We start from the raw sequence: 17,467 nt of genomic DNA, 5'->3' as shown, positions 1-17,467 counted from the left end.
TTACACTTCATACGATATATTCCTAAGTGGTTGTATTTATTATTGCTGTTGATGGATTTGGTGTTGTGTAAAATACTGGCGTTATTGTATGTAGTTCTATAGGCTATTTTTAGATTATTTTTTTTTTGAAAATGTTGGTTATAAGTAGAGGCACGATTTTTTCGCATTAACGATAAACGCGACAAAAATATTTTGAAGCGATTTTGCGATATCTTTACGAATCATATATTTCTGGTTAAGAAAATATGGATATTATGTTTGCGAATTAAAGCGATAAGGCCATTGTAGAGCGAATTTCAATTATTTCGCGATAAGCGCGATATAACAGCGAAATCTGTAGTGAATAACGAACTTGACATTTTGTTCCAAGATTATGTATGAAAAGAAAAGGAAGAGCGAACAAATATTCATCAACAGGAAATAAATATGTTATCATTCATGTTCTGGAAAATCTCTTTAAGACATGGCATCAAAGGAAAAAGGGTTGGCTCCAGGCTTCTTGTCAAACGAAATGTTTGGAATGTTGTTCTTGTGGTGGCTGGTAATCCTACCTCTGTCTCCTCATGGCATTGTGCAATCCTGGAATCCCTAATGAAGTCTACAAGCAGCACAATTGACGGGTGTATTTCGCCTTCGTGGTCAGGTGAAATTAAGAAAGTGATCACAGACAGTAGCGAAGATGGGTTGCTCGACAAGCAGAGCTAAACAGTTTGCGAGTGAAGGTTTATACGTTTCGGAAAGCAATATTTTAATGTGTAAATTTTGTAGTGTTCGTATCGAGTGGGAGAAAAAAAGATACTGTCTCAAAACATTGTTTTAAAAATAAGGAACATTCAGAACATAAATTTAGCACTCCAACAGTGAAACGGCAGGCAACAATAGAACTCTCATTAGATATGCAAAAGAAAGCTAAGAGTGAAAAAATAGAATTTATTCATGAAGAAACAGCGATGCTACGCAAAGCCAACGTCCCGCTAGAGAAGGTAGACGACACTGCAGTCTGGAAATGGCTTCAAAAGTATGTACAGTCTATCAATTAAACATCCACAATCAACGATCAGTGATAGTAATGAAACCTTTAATGATTAATTTTAGAATTTCATTAAAGCGAAATTAAAGCGATACGGCAATATATATTTCGTGAAATAACGCGAAAATTAGTATCCTTCTTGCGAAATCGTTCAAAAATTACTGCAAAAAAATCATGCCTCTAGTTATAGGTAAGGGCTTTATTTTTTGGTGAAATAAAACTGACACTATTTCGGTAGGTATTTCGTGAAATAAATTGTCGTACTGATCGTTGTTTCTTACGTTATCTACCTTATAGTATGGGGTAAATCTAACTAATTTTGTGATTAGAGGTTTTAAAGTGAACTCTTGCAATGTGTTTAATTGTTATTAATCTTAGAAGAACTAAATATACAAAATGTTATATAAATAAATACCGGTATATAAATCACTGATACATAAAAATGAAGTTAAGTGATCTGCCCTGTAATATGAATTCATACATAGCTTACATTTTTTTTTCTTACATTTTGAATTACTTGTCTACAAAGTAAGCATGGTCTCAACATCAGGATGCAAAGTTGTGTGACAGTCAGAAAGTATCTTTGTGTAAGCAGAGAAGCCCCTTTCGTTGACCACATTAGACGTCGGAAACCATAATGCTTGCGAACACTTGGATGTAAATTCACTGTGGTCTTCTATCAAACCTGAAACTTCAGTACCAATGTCTTGTTTCTTCTCCTGTACCAGATGTTCTTTCACTGCATTTTGCAAAGCCATATAGCCCTGGAAGATGTTCATGCTACCTGACCAGGGATGAATAGCTCAGACGGTTAAAGCGCTGGCTTTCTGAGCCCATGCTGGCAGGTTCAGTCCGGTGGTATTTGAAGGTGCTCAAATACGTCAGCCCTATGTCACTAGTTTTACTGGCACGTAAAAGAACTCCTGTGGGACAACATTTCGTCATCTCGGTGTCTCCGAAAACCGTAAAAGTAGTTAGTGGGACAAAAACAATAACATTATTACTACTCTACCAGGTGATTTATTTACAATAGGCCTACTAATACTGTTGTATTTTACAAGAAAGTCAGTATTATTTATCTTTCATCCATGTCTTCATGCCAGGATTATCCAGTTTTTCTATAGGAATGCTGGCTTGCATGAATGCTTTTGTTGTGTCTATTACAAACTGTTCTCTATCACTTTTCAACTTTTTTGCGATGTGTAAAGTATCATCGATTATTATTTGCCACTTAGAATTATGTACAATTGCCTTCATTCTTGTTTTTGTGTGTTTCTGATTATCTGCAGTGTTTATCACACGTGGCTTTCCGTTTCTACGTAATACGAACATTAGAGTACTTACATATTTGAATCTTTCTTGCAGCATCAAATACATTGAGCACCTCACTGTTGTATTCCTCGGCCCTCGAAAAAAAACTGTTGTTTTTTTAGTTCTTGGCATTTTTATACTTAAATGCTGGGCATTTGCCAGTAGCAAACTCCCACTGCCAAAGAGCATAATGCGCACTGCTGTATCTACGACCGATCTTACTACGACCGCAACACCATTTGCTGTAATCGATAACATATACCAATTTTTATTGATTGTCTTAGAGATCGCGGAAATGAATACACGTACATCCGATATACAGTGCTCATCGCTTTGTGTTCGTTTGTGTGGAGAATATACAGCCTATCAAGAAACTGAAAAGGAAATTACAATAGCAAATTTCTCAGAAACATTTCAATGTTTATTGGAGAGCTTTTCCGGTACTATTTTGCATTTTTCATACCAAGTGAGGCATATTTCGTGATTATTTGTGCAATTCGTGCAATAAATCAGAATTCGCAATTTTTTTTTTTGAGTTCATTTTGCTAAAATACAGTACTTTTAAGTACCTACAAGGTCATACATAGGCAAGAAAGAAGATATGAAAATAATTCATGCGTATCGCTATTACCAAAATATACGGCCCCTAGTTATAGGGTAGATGTGGGTGTTATTAAAAGTGAAAAGTACGTAATCTTTCTTGGTTTTGTTGGTTCTGATTAGTTTTGATTTGGGTTGATTTTTTATTTCATAGATGATTTTATTGATCATTTCTTTTTTTGTATCCATTTTGTCTGGCTATTTCATAAATCAGATTCAGTTCTTGTGTTGGCTCTATATATCATACTATGGTATGCTGCTTTCTTGTGTGTGTTAGGGTGGATGGAGTCTATTCTTCAACATAAGTGTTCATATTACTTCATGAAACTTATACCATTACACCATCAGTAGACAAACACGGCTGATCACGTCATAACATAGTCACATAAGTACCATATGCCACATTAATTTAATTGTGCTTCAGAATGTTTTATTCATCTAGCTATAAGTTTTAATGTGGAACAGTGGACTTTTGTAATTTAAGGACATTGCATATTTAACATACATCATCCATGCTCATAATAGTAATGTTAAGTTTTAATTCTCATATCATTCAACGCAGACGATTGCTTAAGCTAGTACAAAGAACATTCGTAAATTGATAATGTTTTACCCATATTATGTGACATTCTTACAGTGATGTTTTAATTATATATTATGTTGGTCAGCTGAAGATGACCATCAAAAGGTCAAAACCGATACTGTAAAATAATAACATATAAATAAAGTATTGATTAGGTGGAAGCTTCAAAAAGTTCATATTTGTGAATATCAAAATCAATACGGAAATGAAACTTGTAGATTGAGACCTATGTGTGTCGGTGTGATGCAAAGCAAATTGGTATGAAAAAGAAAATAAGAAAAGATCACATTAAAAGCTATTGAGTATATTTCTTGTATACAGTGGAACCTTGGATTGCGAGCATAATTCGTTCCGACAACATGCTTGTAATCCAAAGCGCTCGTATATCAAAGCAAGTTTTCCCATAAGAAACAATTGATATGCGGATGATTTGTCCACAACACAAAAATATGTATTCGCATACCATTTCTAAAACAAAATATAACGTAAAATACACTAAAGTGCACTTTTCCTTACAATAGAATCATTGTTGGTGTCAGGGAGACAAGAGATGACATGAGAAGAGTCACTGTGTAGCAGGAATTTCACTAACGGAATCACTGCTATCTGTTGGCTCACTGGAATTGTTTTCTTTTCGTGCAACTTTAACGAGGAACTTGTCCAATGACTGTTGCTTTTGCCTTTTTTGGAGTATTTTACAAAAATGCGACATTGCATTGTCATCGAACTGATTCATCGCTCGCGCTGCTGCAGCCTTATTCGGGTGGTGTTTTTCTACAAAATTTTGCACTCCTCACGAATCTCAGTTGAAGTGAGAGATTCCACTGACTTTTCCTCCTCATCTTCCCCGGACGAGTTCGTTGGTGGTCAGTTACTGGCTATGTTCTTCCACCAGCCCTTGAATGTCAACGTCATTCACCTCCAACCCCATAGTCTTCCCTAAGGACACAATTTCATCGACAATCGGCGGTTCATTGTAACCAACAATCCCCTCAAAGTTACGTTCAAGAACACAGTCAGGCCACAGCTTTCTCCAAGTGAAAGTGAGAGTTCTCTTGGTGACTCCATCCCAGGCTTTATCGATGATCTTCAGGCAGTTCACAATTGGGAAATGATTTCTCCCAAACTCTCGGAGGGTAAGGTTTGTACCTTTGGTCACTTGGAAGCATCGCTGAAATAGTGCTTTGGTGTATAGCTTCTTGAAGTTAGAAATGACTTGCTGATCCATAGGCTGGAGTAGTGGAGTAGTGTTGCGAGGAAGGAACTTAACCTTAACGAACTTGAATTCCTCCAGCAAGTCGTCCTCAAGGCCTGGAGGATGAGCAGGAGCATTGTCCATTACCAGCAAGACTTTGAGGGGCAGATTATGTTCTGAAAGGTATTTCTTCACTACAGGACCAAAGACCTCGTTCATCCATTCAACAAACGAACAGAGGAGGGGAAAACGTAGGCACACGTGACGCTCGTATTGCGGAACCTCACTCACTTATCAAGTTACAATTTATTTAAAATGTTTGCTCATCTTGCAAAACACTCGTAGACCAAGTTACCTGCATTCCGAGGTTTCAATGTATAGAGTTTGTTGCTTTCCCTTTGTACAATACGTGCAGCAGTCCCCATTCATATCTTACCAGATTTTACAATTTAGAAACTAGATATGCAACACTACGTGATAATCTGAGTCCTTTACTTTCGTAAATATTATTCCTTTAAATGTCATATAGGACTATATACAAGCATAATAAATTATTGGCCAAGCGAGTTGGCTGTGTGGTTAGGGCCACACAGCTGTAAGCTTGCTTTCGGGAAATAGTGGGTTCAAACCCCACTGTCGGCAGCCCCGAAGATGGTTTTCCGTGGTTTCCCATTTTCACACCAGGTAAATGCTGGGACTGTACCTTAATTAAGCCCACGGGTGATTCCTTCCCACTCCTAGTCCTTTCTTATCCCATAATCGCCATAAGGCCTATCTGTGTCGCTGGGATGTAAAGCAAATTGTAAAAAATATTGTATTTTTTCAGTTCTCTTCAATCATATAATTTACCACTCTCCCTTTCCATTAACAGAAATCATTTTACAAATTAAAATCTTAAAGCAAATCTTACATTTCAGGAAAAAATGAATAAAAACTCCACAATAGGCTGAAACCACAACCAAGTGTCATATTTCCACTTGTAATCACGTTTAGAAAACATCAACAATAATAATATTGGCTTTACATCCCACTAAGTACTTGCACAGTTTTTGGAGACGCTGAGGTGTCTGAATTTTTTCCCACGGGAGTTCTTTCATGTGCTGGTAAATCTATCTCCAAGAGGCTGACATATTTGACCACCTTCAAGTATCACCAGGCTGAAGCAGGCTCGAACCTGCCAACTTGGGCTCAGAAAGCTAGGGTCTAAACCGGCAATGATAATATTATGTCTACTTTACCCCAAACTCTTGCCAACATTTTTAGGCCTAAAAACTCACTAATCTGCTTCGTACGAGAGAGGACATTTTCAGTCATTGGGCAGAATGATACAAAAGTCCTGGTTATTTACACAAAAAATTGCAAAATATACGCACCCCCATTCTATACGTATGTTGTTAGAAGACTTAATATGAATAGTAAACTGATTTTATGTTACTTAACTGCTCTTGAACACCATCCTCTTATCATATATTTCTCCTGTATTTATACTTTTTGGGCTTTCTTTTTTCCTGGAGAGAAGCATCACAAGTATACTGTAGTATTGAGAATGTTTACATGTAAGAATTTTAAACCTTATCTATATCCACACAGTTTTAAAAGTCCCCTATTTACATTGACTAGTACAGTGGAGTGAGCTTTTAGCCAAACAGCTGCGATTTCAACAGGCTCCACTCGCTACAGTGATTCTCTCGTAGATGGTGGTGCCAATGCTACCTCTAACGTATCATTTACTAACTCTATGGTTCCAGCAAAGGTTAACTAGTCCTCAAGTGTTCATTAGTAATTCTGGATCTGAAATATTTTCTTCAAATTCATATTGGAAAATACACTATGTGATCAAAAGTATCCGGACACCTGGCTGAACATGGCGTACAAGTTCGTGGCGCCCTCCATCAGTAATGCTGGAATTCAATATAGCGTTGGCCCACCCTTAGCCTTGATGACAGCTTCCACTCTCGCAGGCATATGTTCAATCAGGTGCTAGGTGGTTGCTTGGGGAACGGCAGCCCATTCTTCACGGAGTGCTGCACTGAGGAAAGGTAGCAATGTCGGTCAGTAAGGCCTGACACGAAGTCGGGGTTCCAAAACATTCCAAAGGTATTTTATAGGATTCAGGTCAGGACTCTGTGCAGGCCAGTAAATTACAGAGATGTTATTGTCATGTAGCCACTCCGCCACAGACCGTGCATTATGAAGAGGTGCTTGATCGTGTTGAAAAATGCAAACGCCATCCCCAAAGTGATCTTCAACAGTGGGAAGCAAGAAGGTGCTTAAAACATCAATGTAGGCCTCTGCTGTGATAGTGTCGACAAAACAACAAGGGGTGCAAGCCCCCTCCATGAAAAGCACGACCACACCATAACACCACCACATCCGAATTTTACTGTTGGCACTACCACGCTGGCACGTCGAATTTTTCATGGCAGAGGGAGTCACGGCGACAATCGTCGCAAGTTGGATCACAGTTTCAGTACGCAGTTTATGAACTATCTGTGTCGGTGCGACGTAAAGGAACTTGTAAAAAGAAAAAAATTAATACTCATAATTACTTCTCTCATATCCCCTCGTCACGACTTCGTCACATTATTTGTTACTTATTTTTCTCACTAAAACGCACTTTTTGTGTATGGAAATAAGTTGTTTTCAATTTGTGTACAGTGAAACCTCGATTCTCCGTTTTTCGAGGGACCATGAAAATAAAATGTACAATACGGGAAAACGGAAAATCCGGGAATGAATGAAAACCATCAACAATTTGGCTAAACATCACAAAAATGAAATATGTATAATTATAATCTTACAAAACTCCTAAACCAAACCAAACTACAGCCGCAGTGGGACTTTGCCTGCCAAGCGACCGCTGCTCAGCCCGAAGGACTCCAGATTACGAGGTGCGCATGGTCAGTGCGATGAATCCTCTCGGCCGATATTCCTGGCTCTGTAGATCGGGGTCGCCATCTCACCATTAGATAGCTTCACAATTAAAGGTAATCACGTAGGCTGAGTGGACCTGGAACCAGACTTATATCCAGGTAAAATTGTCTGACCTGGTCGCAATCGAACCCGGGCCTCTGGATGAGAGGCGGGCATGTTAGACCACGAAACCGCATTAATTACCGGTACGCGAGTTCAAAATCTCGATACTTTATATTCAGTTTTACAGGGGAATCTTCGTCAGTTTCCCGTGAAAACTTCTTTCAGTTCAGCGACTTTGATTAGGCTAGCCAAACTCTTCGAAAAATCTAATAACGCCAAGCCAAACGACAATCGACCACAAGTAGTTTTCAATTCTCTCATCTAATAAAATAAAGCACATTATATACGAAAGCACCCAAAATGAATGTGAAATCCGTTCATTTCTTAATCTTTCATAAATAAGCTTCTGATAAGTTCTCCTGCATACACCCCAGCGTCAGTGGGTAAGGTCTGACACATCCCACTCTGAAGAGTCTAGTGTCAGACCTAAGACGAAACGCTGGTTAATAGAGCAAACGCCGGAAAAGCCATACATCTAATTTTTGACCTGATCTCCGGTATACTGTTCGTAGTCAGTTTCTGGAAATCTCGTACCGCGCAAACAAATACAGTAGAGACAATACACGACACTTACGGATTTCGCCTTGCTAAAATGGGAGACAATTCGACGGTGGCGCTCCTAGTGACTTGACCTGAACAAATCGCACTAAATTCAAACATCAATGGAAATGTATATACGGAAATGGATAAATAAATTACGTCTAGAAAGAAAGTGGTATTGAGATATTAACTTCGAAGTTGCTAAAGCAATTCTGGATAAATGAATGAAGAATTATTTAAAAGGTTATTATTCAAAAACTGAAATTAGACATATAAACAAGGCGTGAAATGGACTGCTGTAAAATGGCTTGATCTTTCATTTATTCATTACTTTTTTAGCTTTAGCATACCTGCCTGAAATCTTACGGTTGGATTTGTCTTTTTTCCTCATTTAAAAACAATGTATCATCATATTAAGACATTTGTCAATAAAAATATCGGCACATTCCTTACACATATGATGCAATGAATTAACATTTAATAGCTGGACAATTTTCCTCTTAACATGAAAAGAAAATCTATAAAATCCCGGCTTTAATCTGAGAAGAGGGATAACAGAAAGAAAAGTTTGAAAATGTTGTCGATAGTGATGCTTTGAGGAATATTTACGTACAATTAGAGTAAAAATGTAACATACCCTTGGCTGTACAGTCGAGGATTTTTAAAGTCGCTGGCCTGGAAATGATCTGAACAGATCTTATAATTTTTATACAAGCGTAACGTCCCTTCTTTCTTGTACACTTTATCCAAATCGCTTCTGTGACATTTCAAAACCCACAGATCACATCTACAACAACACATTGGTATTGAAGGTTAACTGCTGCACTATACAATAAAATATGCGTATTATATTTTAAGCCCGTTAAAACATGGGTCGAGCAGGTCAGAAGATTATGAAGTACTATAAAAAAATCTGTCACTGGAAGAATATATATGCAAACACAATATTACTTACATGTTCTTGTCACGAGGGAACCTGAAGAACGACCGCGCAATTTTCTCTACTTCGTAATTACTGCAGCCAAACACAGCACATACCTTTCCCCTCATGTTAAGAGGAGATATCAAGGAATGGCACACGCTACTATTTAATTATGTCAACTCACTGAAAACGCATAAATAACACCAAAAACTTCACACAAAAATACACGTGCTCTTATGACAGAATCAGTACCGTTCAGGTCTATCCGCTAGAGTGTGCTCCAATAGCTGTCCCTCGATATCTCGCTCAGTGTCGTGTATTGTCTCTACTGTATTTGGCGCAAATTAGGCCTACGTCGACTTTTAAAGGTTATGTTGAACTCGAAAACATGGTTTCGAATATAAGTATCGATTCTTAAAAGTTCTCGAATGCATTATATTCAATTCTGCGCGTCACAAATCCAATCAAATTGGAAAGATAAAAGAAATATCAAAACTTCAGAAGTTACGGTTATTTGTGAACTTGAGGTCATCTGGAAAGCGCGCTCGCTGCACATGTCAGTGCGAGTTTGAAATTATACCAACCATTTAAAATGTAACGTGCGCAAATAAAACGACTGCGGTTTTTGGTATTTTAACACGAAAACGTAAAATTCCCATTCTTACATTAGGACCTAAACAGTAATAGGCAATTCCAAGACCTCCCATGGCTTTCTTTTTTTAAAATTACATTTAGGTGCAACATGTGTTTTGGTCTCGCTAACATAATCATGTACGATAATATCAAAAATACTGAATTTGTGTTAAGAAGCAGTTTCGATTCCTGCCTGAAAGCCCAGTTACTCTGCAGTGCCCTGAGCAAAGTGCCAAAAACCTCTACGGCAGTACGATCGAAAAAAGTAAAAATATAAACATCTAACCCTGGACGTAATATGGACGTTTTATAAGTGCGAACATTTGACGAAACTCGTTTCGTCTTCAAGCAGAGCTGTCGAAATGCGCTGTGTCTCCTTGCAATTGTTGTCGCCACTCTCTGCTTTATGATTTTCCGAGATTCTCTAAACAATACCACCCGAATGCGATGCTAAGATGGTCCTTATGCAAGTTCACCGCCGATCGCTTTTCCAGTACCGGTACAGTACTTGCTTTAATTATCGCAGATCCATAAATATGCCATAGCCGTCCTTTTGTGAGATACAGTTTATTAAAAAACGATTGATCGAGGATTTAGCGTTGATGGGACTGGAATTTCTGGACGGTTGATCCGGGAAATCGTTTCTTCGAGGAACGGATAATGCGGGACTATTACAACGTGATTTAATTACGATGCTTGCGGGACCACGTAATTTGAATGCATATTCCGGGAAAATGTATTTTCCAGGAACGGATAATCGAGGTTCCACTGTATCTCAATTTAGCCATTACAAATAATTTGTATTTGTCACATGAGTTTATTTTTGGAATTTCCCTTTTCAAAACAATTATTTTTGCATTCATCAATAGATAAAACATTTAACTGCAATAAATTGGTATTCTGTTGCTTTATATTGTACACTAATTCTTCCTCAAAACAAAGTATATAGTTTATGGTGGTTTAGACAAAAAATAAATTTAATATGATATTTCAAAAAGAATTCCTGAGTCACTAAAATGGTTTATGAACAACCAAAATCACCACGAGTCTTGCAGGAAACTGCGAAAGAGGGACTGTGGTCCGCAGGATCACCACGCGCAGCAACTGCGTCACGTCACCCTGCGCCGTAACATGTGTGGGTCCAGTCAGTTCTGTGGTTCGCAGAAACTCACCGTGAGTCACCCTGCGTCACCTCACGGACCTGCGTCTCATTTTGTGGCCGGCCTTACACCAGGCGAGGCGTTGTTTGGCATTGACCTGCGTGATGTGTGGCTTATGGGCAGCCGCTCGACCATGAAATCCAAGTTTTCTCACCTCCCGCTGAACTGTCATAGTACTTGGAGTGGATACTGATGCAGTTTGGAAATCCTATGTGATGGTCTGGATAGATGCCTGCCTATTACACTTGACGACCCTCTTCAACTGTCAGCCAATAAACGAGGTCGGCCTGTGCGCTTTCGTGCTGTACGTATCCCTTCACGTTTCCACTTCACTATTAATCAGAAACAGTAGACCTAGGGATGTTTAGTTTAGGAGTGTGGAAATCTAGCGTGCAGACTTCTGACACAAGTGACACCCAATCACCTGACCACGTTCGAAGTCCGTGAGTTCCGCGGAGGGCCCCATTCTGCTCTCACGATGTCTAATGACTACTGAGATCGCTGATATGGAATACCTGGCAGTAGGTGGCAGCACAATGCACCTAAGATAACAAACGTATTTTTTTGTGGGTGTCCGGATACTTTTGATCACATAGTGTATATTTTCAACAGATATGTTGTCCCAAACCTTGTCAACATATAAACTTGCGCATGTTAAGGAAAGAATCTCTACCAAGAGAGCCAAAACGTCACATCAACTTTCCCTGCCCTTTCTTCAATCATCTGCAGCATTTCCATATGTAATTCTGCCAATATTGAAGTTCCAAAATTCATTTGCTATGGTACATCATTCTCTTCGAGAATCGATGGAGAGGAGACTTTTCCACTGCCTGAAAAAGTCTTCAAATTTGCTGAACTGCACGAATTGTTCATCAAATTCCCTCTCCAGCTGATAAAACAAACAAAAGTCTGAGCAACTAACTTTCATTACAAGATACCACAGGAAGTTTGGGAAAATGAATTATTTCTTACTTCAACTCTTGAGTAAAGAGAAATGAGTTAGATGTCGCTCGCTCTGCAAACAAATTAACCTCTCAAGCCTGTTCGAAGGGTATGTGTACGGACCTACAAAACATAAGCTAGGAGCAGTTAGACGTATACCTGTACGGGCTAGGCTAGCGATGATTTAGACATACATCTGCGTGCCATCTGTTGGTTATCAAATGTGAACTTTTAGCATGGCTCGCAGTGCAGGGTATAATTCTATGCAGGGGAGTATCTTCTATAGTAATGCGGAATTATGTTGGCATAAAAAGAATTTGTTCCATCAACGTCGATCGTTGTAAACAACATGGCGGCATCCTCGCATGGTAAGTATTTATCTAATGCAGCTCTCAAACGCATATTAGGTGAAAGTAGTTATGAAAACAATCCAAGTGATAATGAAAGTGTTAGTGATGATGATTACACACAGCAGGGAATTGCATGTGAGGTACATAATGATAGTAAGTGAATGCTCACCCAAGTAGTCATGGACACCTTTTGATTCGGATTTCATTCCAACAAGAAGGTAATTAGGCATTTCATTACTTTGCATGCCACCTTTCCGTCTGTAGATACACCGTCTGCATGATATGAACTGCGTATCCACTTATTTTGAACAAAATCAGACATTTCGTTTAGAAGTAACAGCAATGTTTGTGACAGCATGTGAAATTGTCATGTTTTTCTAAAATTTATTACCGCTGTAGGGTAAAACTTGGCCAACTTTTAATACCGGCTTGAAGGGTTAAAAAATAACATTAACAACCAACAAACAGGGAAGATGTTGCAGACTATACCGAGAGTCAACTCAAGACCTAAGCAGTCACTTTGATGTTAGCCAGACTTCTGGTCAGTGAAGAGGCTTCCGCAATGGTAATTACTTCCTAGGTTTGTTGCTTGTTTCTGAAATCAGGAGCTTCCCTCAGTTTTGTTAAATATTCTGGTGAACTAACCTGACCAATTAAAAATGTATGCCCTGTAAAAATATGGAAAATATTTCACAAGTTGTATGTCATTCGGGTTTGTTACCAACTCGTATCTTTCAAATGCAGATGGCTGGGAACAGTTATTGTTCTCGGTAGTATTTGTAGCCAAATATATAATTATTTAACATGAGCTTGATATGTTATTGCATTGTGTGCTTACTAAGCTTTGTTCGAGTTCATTCCATTGTTGTTTAGTTCGCATACTTTTTACGACGTTGAAGATTGATCCAAGAAAACTGTTGGCAACACTGGCTGCAACAGCATGCTCAGTATTCATAATGGCTGTCAGCTGTGACCATCATGTGGGTGATGCCGTGATGCTTGAGTCATCTGTGATATACTTTAAAGCTAATAAAAGTGGGAGGGAAATAAAGCAGGAAGTCTGAACAAATTGTTCTGAATGTTTACAGTAGCCTAAGATATGAGAATCAGCTGTGGACTGTAGAAGACGTGGTGAAAAAAACACTTGCAGCTAACCGGCGTTTTGACGTACAGTGTTTATACGGGACACGTCTCCCTAAAGTCACCAAAACTTTAGTTTTTGATTTAAGAAAGTGTCTGAATTATGTAAACAAGTAATCCAAGGCGATAAGGAAAATGAAACAAAACCTAACTCAACTATTATGCATGCCAGCTTTATGTGACAGAAAACGTTTGTTTGTTTGTTTGTTTGGCAGTTCATCAATAGGCCTATGTGTCAGCTCAGTTCAAATTACGCACTCGCCATAAGTAAAACAGGAAGAGCCTTAACACAGTATGGGTATAGGACCCTTAGTATACTCTAAATAACAATCATAATAAAAATTAAAAATTTGTACTTTATATTCGTAACTGCCCTCTACCTGCAGAAATGTTGCCACGAGGGGACCATGAGTTAGTTTTTAACCTTCCGAATGACAAAGCTACAATATTTACAACACTCTTGGAAACACTGTATTTTGCAATCCTACTCACAGATGGGTTTTCAGCTTGTTGAACTGTGAGTAACTGCCACCGACAGTCGTTGCACACGAGCAGAATCTCATATTTATGTCATCATACTTTTCGTTGTAAGTCCCCATGTGCCACGCACAAATTGCATTACGAAATAAAAATAAACATTGCTTCTCTTGCCTCGGTATTCGTCAGTATTCTGTACGCTTTACATGATCAATACAGAAATAAATAGATACTGTACGTAATCAAAGTACAACGATGTGAAAAGAAGTAATTTCTTTCAATGCTACTCTATTTGAGAATGAAGTATTTGTCAGAGGCTCGACATTCATAATAAGCCGGTTGTGGCAGAGAAGGAAAACCAAAACGAAAAGAGAAAACAGGGGATGTGCTCCCACGCGGAAGGATACTTTTCCTCAGCTCTTGAGTTGACTTTCAGCATAGAGAAAATCCAAGTAAACATTCACTGCCATCTTTGGAGGAAAAAGCAAAACCTGTTCAGGATACTGCTATCTATGGAGCAAGTGCTGTTAGTCATATTTTTACTTTCTTAATCATAATATGTTCTCTTTCTTTCTCCTGATATCGTATAAACTGTGCAGGTCTGGTAAAAAAAAAAACAAAAAAAAAAAACACACGGACCGAAGTCCGCCATTTAAAGACCCCTGCTCTAAGCTCTGCTCTCATTGATGTATTACTACAGAGGTTAACTGTAAGAGAGGGCAGAGATCCCAACTTTGCCACCTACAAAAACATAATAAATTAAGAAATAAATAAGTAATCTTTGTGCTGTAGATCTGGCTGGGCATTGCACATATACACACAAACACTTCCAGATTATCACGGACTGAACATGGTATCTCATGTCAGGGACTGAAAACGGCTTCCAACGCAATGACTTAAAATGTCTCCTTGACTTTACCTATCGTATGTACTGTTCACATTTATAAAATGCATATAAAATTATCTTTGGAGTTGCATGTGTAAAGGGGGGAATCCTTGTTTTATTTTACAGTTTATTACTATTATTATTATTATTAACAGTACCCAAAGAAACCGAATCTTTGTTCGGCTCAGTAAAGCAGAGAGGTGACATCCTATAGCAGACCTAGCTATGTCATTCTCACGTCTCGCTGACGCCCGAGAGAATCCTTGTTTACTGTGTTCTGGCAAACTTCTGGGTATGATGCCAGAATGAAACGTCGTTTCAGGTGTTCTGGCAAATGTCAGAGACTGAGGGAAATATTCCACCCTAATGGAAGAAGATGCGAAGGCTGCTCGTTAAAATTCTGCATGTGATTGGTTGGTTACTTACCTTGTTTTGGAAGGGTGATATGGGCAAACGGGTGGATGTGTGTGCGATATCCTAAAGGCTAGTACACACCAGGCGTCAAAGTTGCGGAACACATGTATCGCGACAAATCCCAGGGATGTCCTGCAAAATTTTTTCCGTTTTTGGGACTGTCGCGATGCAAAAGTTGCATGTCGCAGGTCTCCCATTCGAAATGGGATACATGATACAAATTTTGCGCAACATGATGCAGTCTGGACGTGTTGCGAGACAAAGTCAGTGTGCAGATAGCCGCCACGTGTTGGTGTTGTGTTTCGTGTTCTGTTGTTTTGCGATGGAAACTACTCTAAAAATCATTGAGGATTTACACACCCTCCCTTGTCTTTGGGATGTTATGTCTACCAAGTATAAAAAAAGAAAAAGACAAATAGAGGGAAGCAAAGGAGTCTCTGGCTAAAAGGTTCACTATGTCCATTCACAAGATGGAGAAAAAGATTCACAACATTAAAAGCACATAAAGCAATTTCTTGCGCCATTTCGCACCGATTCCTGTGGTGCAACTCGCTCTATAGATGTGGACGCGGGACATTGTTATCACAACAGTCTAGGGACAGTGTCTCGCAACTGTCCCCATGCAATGTCCTGCGACTTTGTCGCTAGGTGTGTACTAGCCTTAAGAAGCAATGTTAGTGCTTTGATTGTCATCTTGGTCTTCCATGGAGGTGGACGTGTCTGTTCCGAGCTCTTACTGCGAGGGGGAATCCGACCTGAGGGATAAGGTAAATTTAATTTTCATTAACATGTCATAAATTAACTTGTTTCTCTTGTAAAAATTTTCTGTTGGTTTTTCGTTCATAACGCCCCAACAAAGACAAAAATGAAAAATCTGGATCCCCTTCCACCTACCTATGTTAAAAATTTCAGATCTCTGTGTGCCATAGATTTGGCTGGGTTATCATGTGTGCGCGCGCACACGCACACACTCTCTCTCTCTCTCTCTCTCTCTCTTCCTTTTATTATTTTAAGATACCTGAGCAAAACCTACATTTAACAATTTATGCTCCGAACATAAACCTACAAACAAAAGACATGTATAATTAAATCAGATTCCAGAGTTTATCACCATGAAAATTCATACCTTGTCTGGACCGCACAAAGACATAAGGAACATTCTTGTCTTCACACAACAATGGCAAATGAAGTAATATCTCTAATGGTTCAGCATCAGCAGCCATCACAATAAATTCCGCCAAGCCCCGGTTCAACGTTTTTGTAGCTGTAACAAACCACATACATACATACTTAAAATAAAGTCTTGAACTAAAGTTTCCTTCAATAGATAAGCATAAATAAGCTACAACTGATTCGATCCATACCATGATTATCATGTTACAAAAACAGTGATAACTAAAAGAATACATCTTTAACTCTTATGCTGTGACATTCAGCCTTAGTTGAGAGCTGATTTTTCACCTTCACTACAATAAAATTGAGTACTTCAGAGGAAATCATCTCAGTTTGCTGCTATATCCTACTTTAGTCACTACATCATATTTTCACAGTCAGCACAGCGTTACCACATCACTAAATGAACTGAAGTGAGATTTTTGCACTTTAAAATACTGTATGTCAAAGAAACAACATCAAATTAAATGAAACAACCAATTTGCTTCATCATATTTTATAACTATCTCATGTACCCGTGCTTCCCTATGGGATTTTCAGAAAGAATGACTTTGTGGTTTTCCTAACTGAAGTCAACATAGGTTATTACAAAAACATCAGTAGGAAAGTAGCAATTAAGAGCAATGCTATCATATAAAATACTCAATCAAATGAGAAACTGCACATTTTCTCACCTTTAACCCTGGAATGGTATGATGTCGTAATTTTTACGAAACGTAACACAAATTTGATTGCATAGAACAGGTTTCTGCGCGGACTTTTCCGGCCCTCCCAATGTCTTTCCCCACTTAACTCACAAGGTCAGTGCACGTGCAACCGTCGTGCTGGAAGCTCTTGTTTTAGAGCTTTTGGCGTCAGTTCGTGAATGTTACGATATCATACCGATGGTGTAACTATTTTGCATAGTGTTGTGTTTCAATTTAAGTTTAATTGTTAGATCAAATATTCGTCGTTGTTGTTGTTGACTTAGTGTGTTGAAAATTAGTACCATAGGCTATATTAAGTATATCTTTTTATTTGTTTTTGTCGAGTTTTACGCTGTTTTTAGACTACTAGTTTTTTTATAAATGGCTTT

At 38.6% G+C, this 17,467-nt stretch overlaps 1 protein-coding gene across 1 annotated transcript in view; it reads right to left on the bottom strand.

Moving 5' to 3' along the window:
• Positions 1-17,467, bottom strand: part of hoip (NHP2-like protein 1 hoip) — a 45,192-nt gene that overhangs the window by 16,822 nt on the left and 10,903 nt on the right. Inside the window, exon 3 of the mRNA XM_067149372.2 lies at positions 16,346-16,483. Coding sequence (XP_067005473.1) covers positions 16,346-16,483 — 138 coding nt within the window. The remainder of the gene's footprint in view (positions 1-16,345; positions 16,484-17,467) is intronic.

Source organism: Anabrus simplex, chromosome 1 (genome assembly GCF_040414725.1).
Source record: "Anabrus simplex isolate iqAnaSimp1 chromosome 1, ASM4041472v1, whole genome shotgun sequence".
In the NCBI taxonomy this organism is placed as follows: Eukaryota; Metazoa; Arthropoda; class Insecta; order Orthoptera; family Tettigoniidae; genus Anabrus; species Anabrus simplex.
Note: the sequence above shows the minus strand (reverse complement) of the source record. Positions and strands in the feature narration are given on the sequence as shown.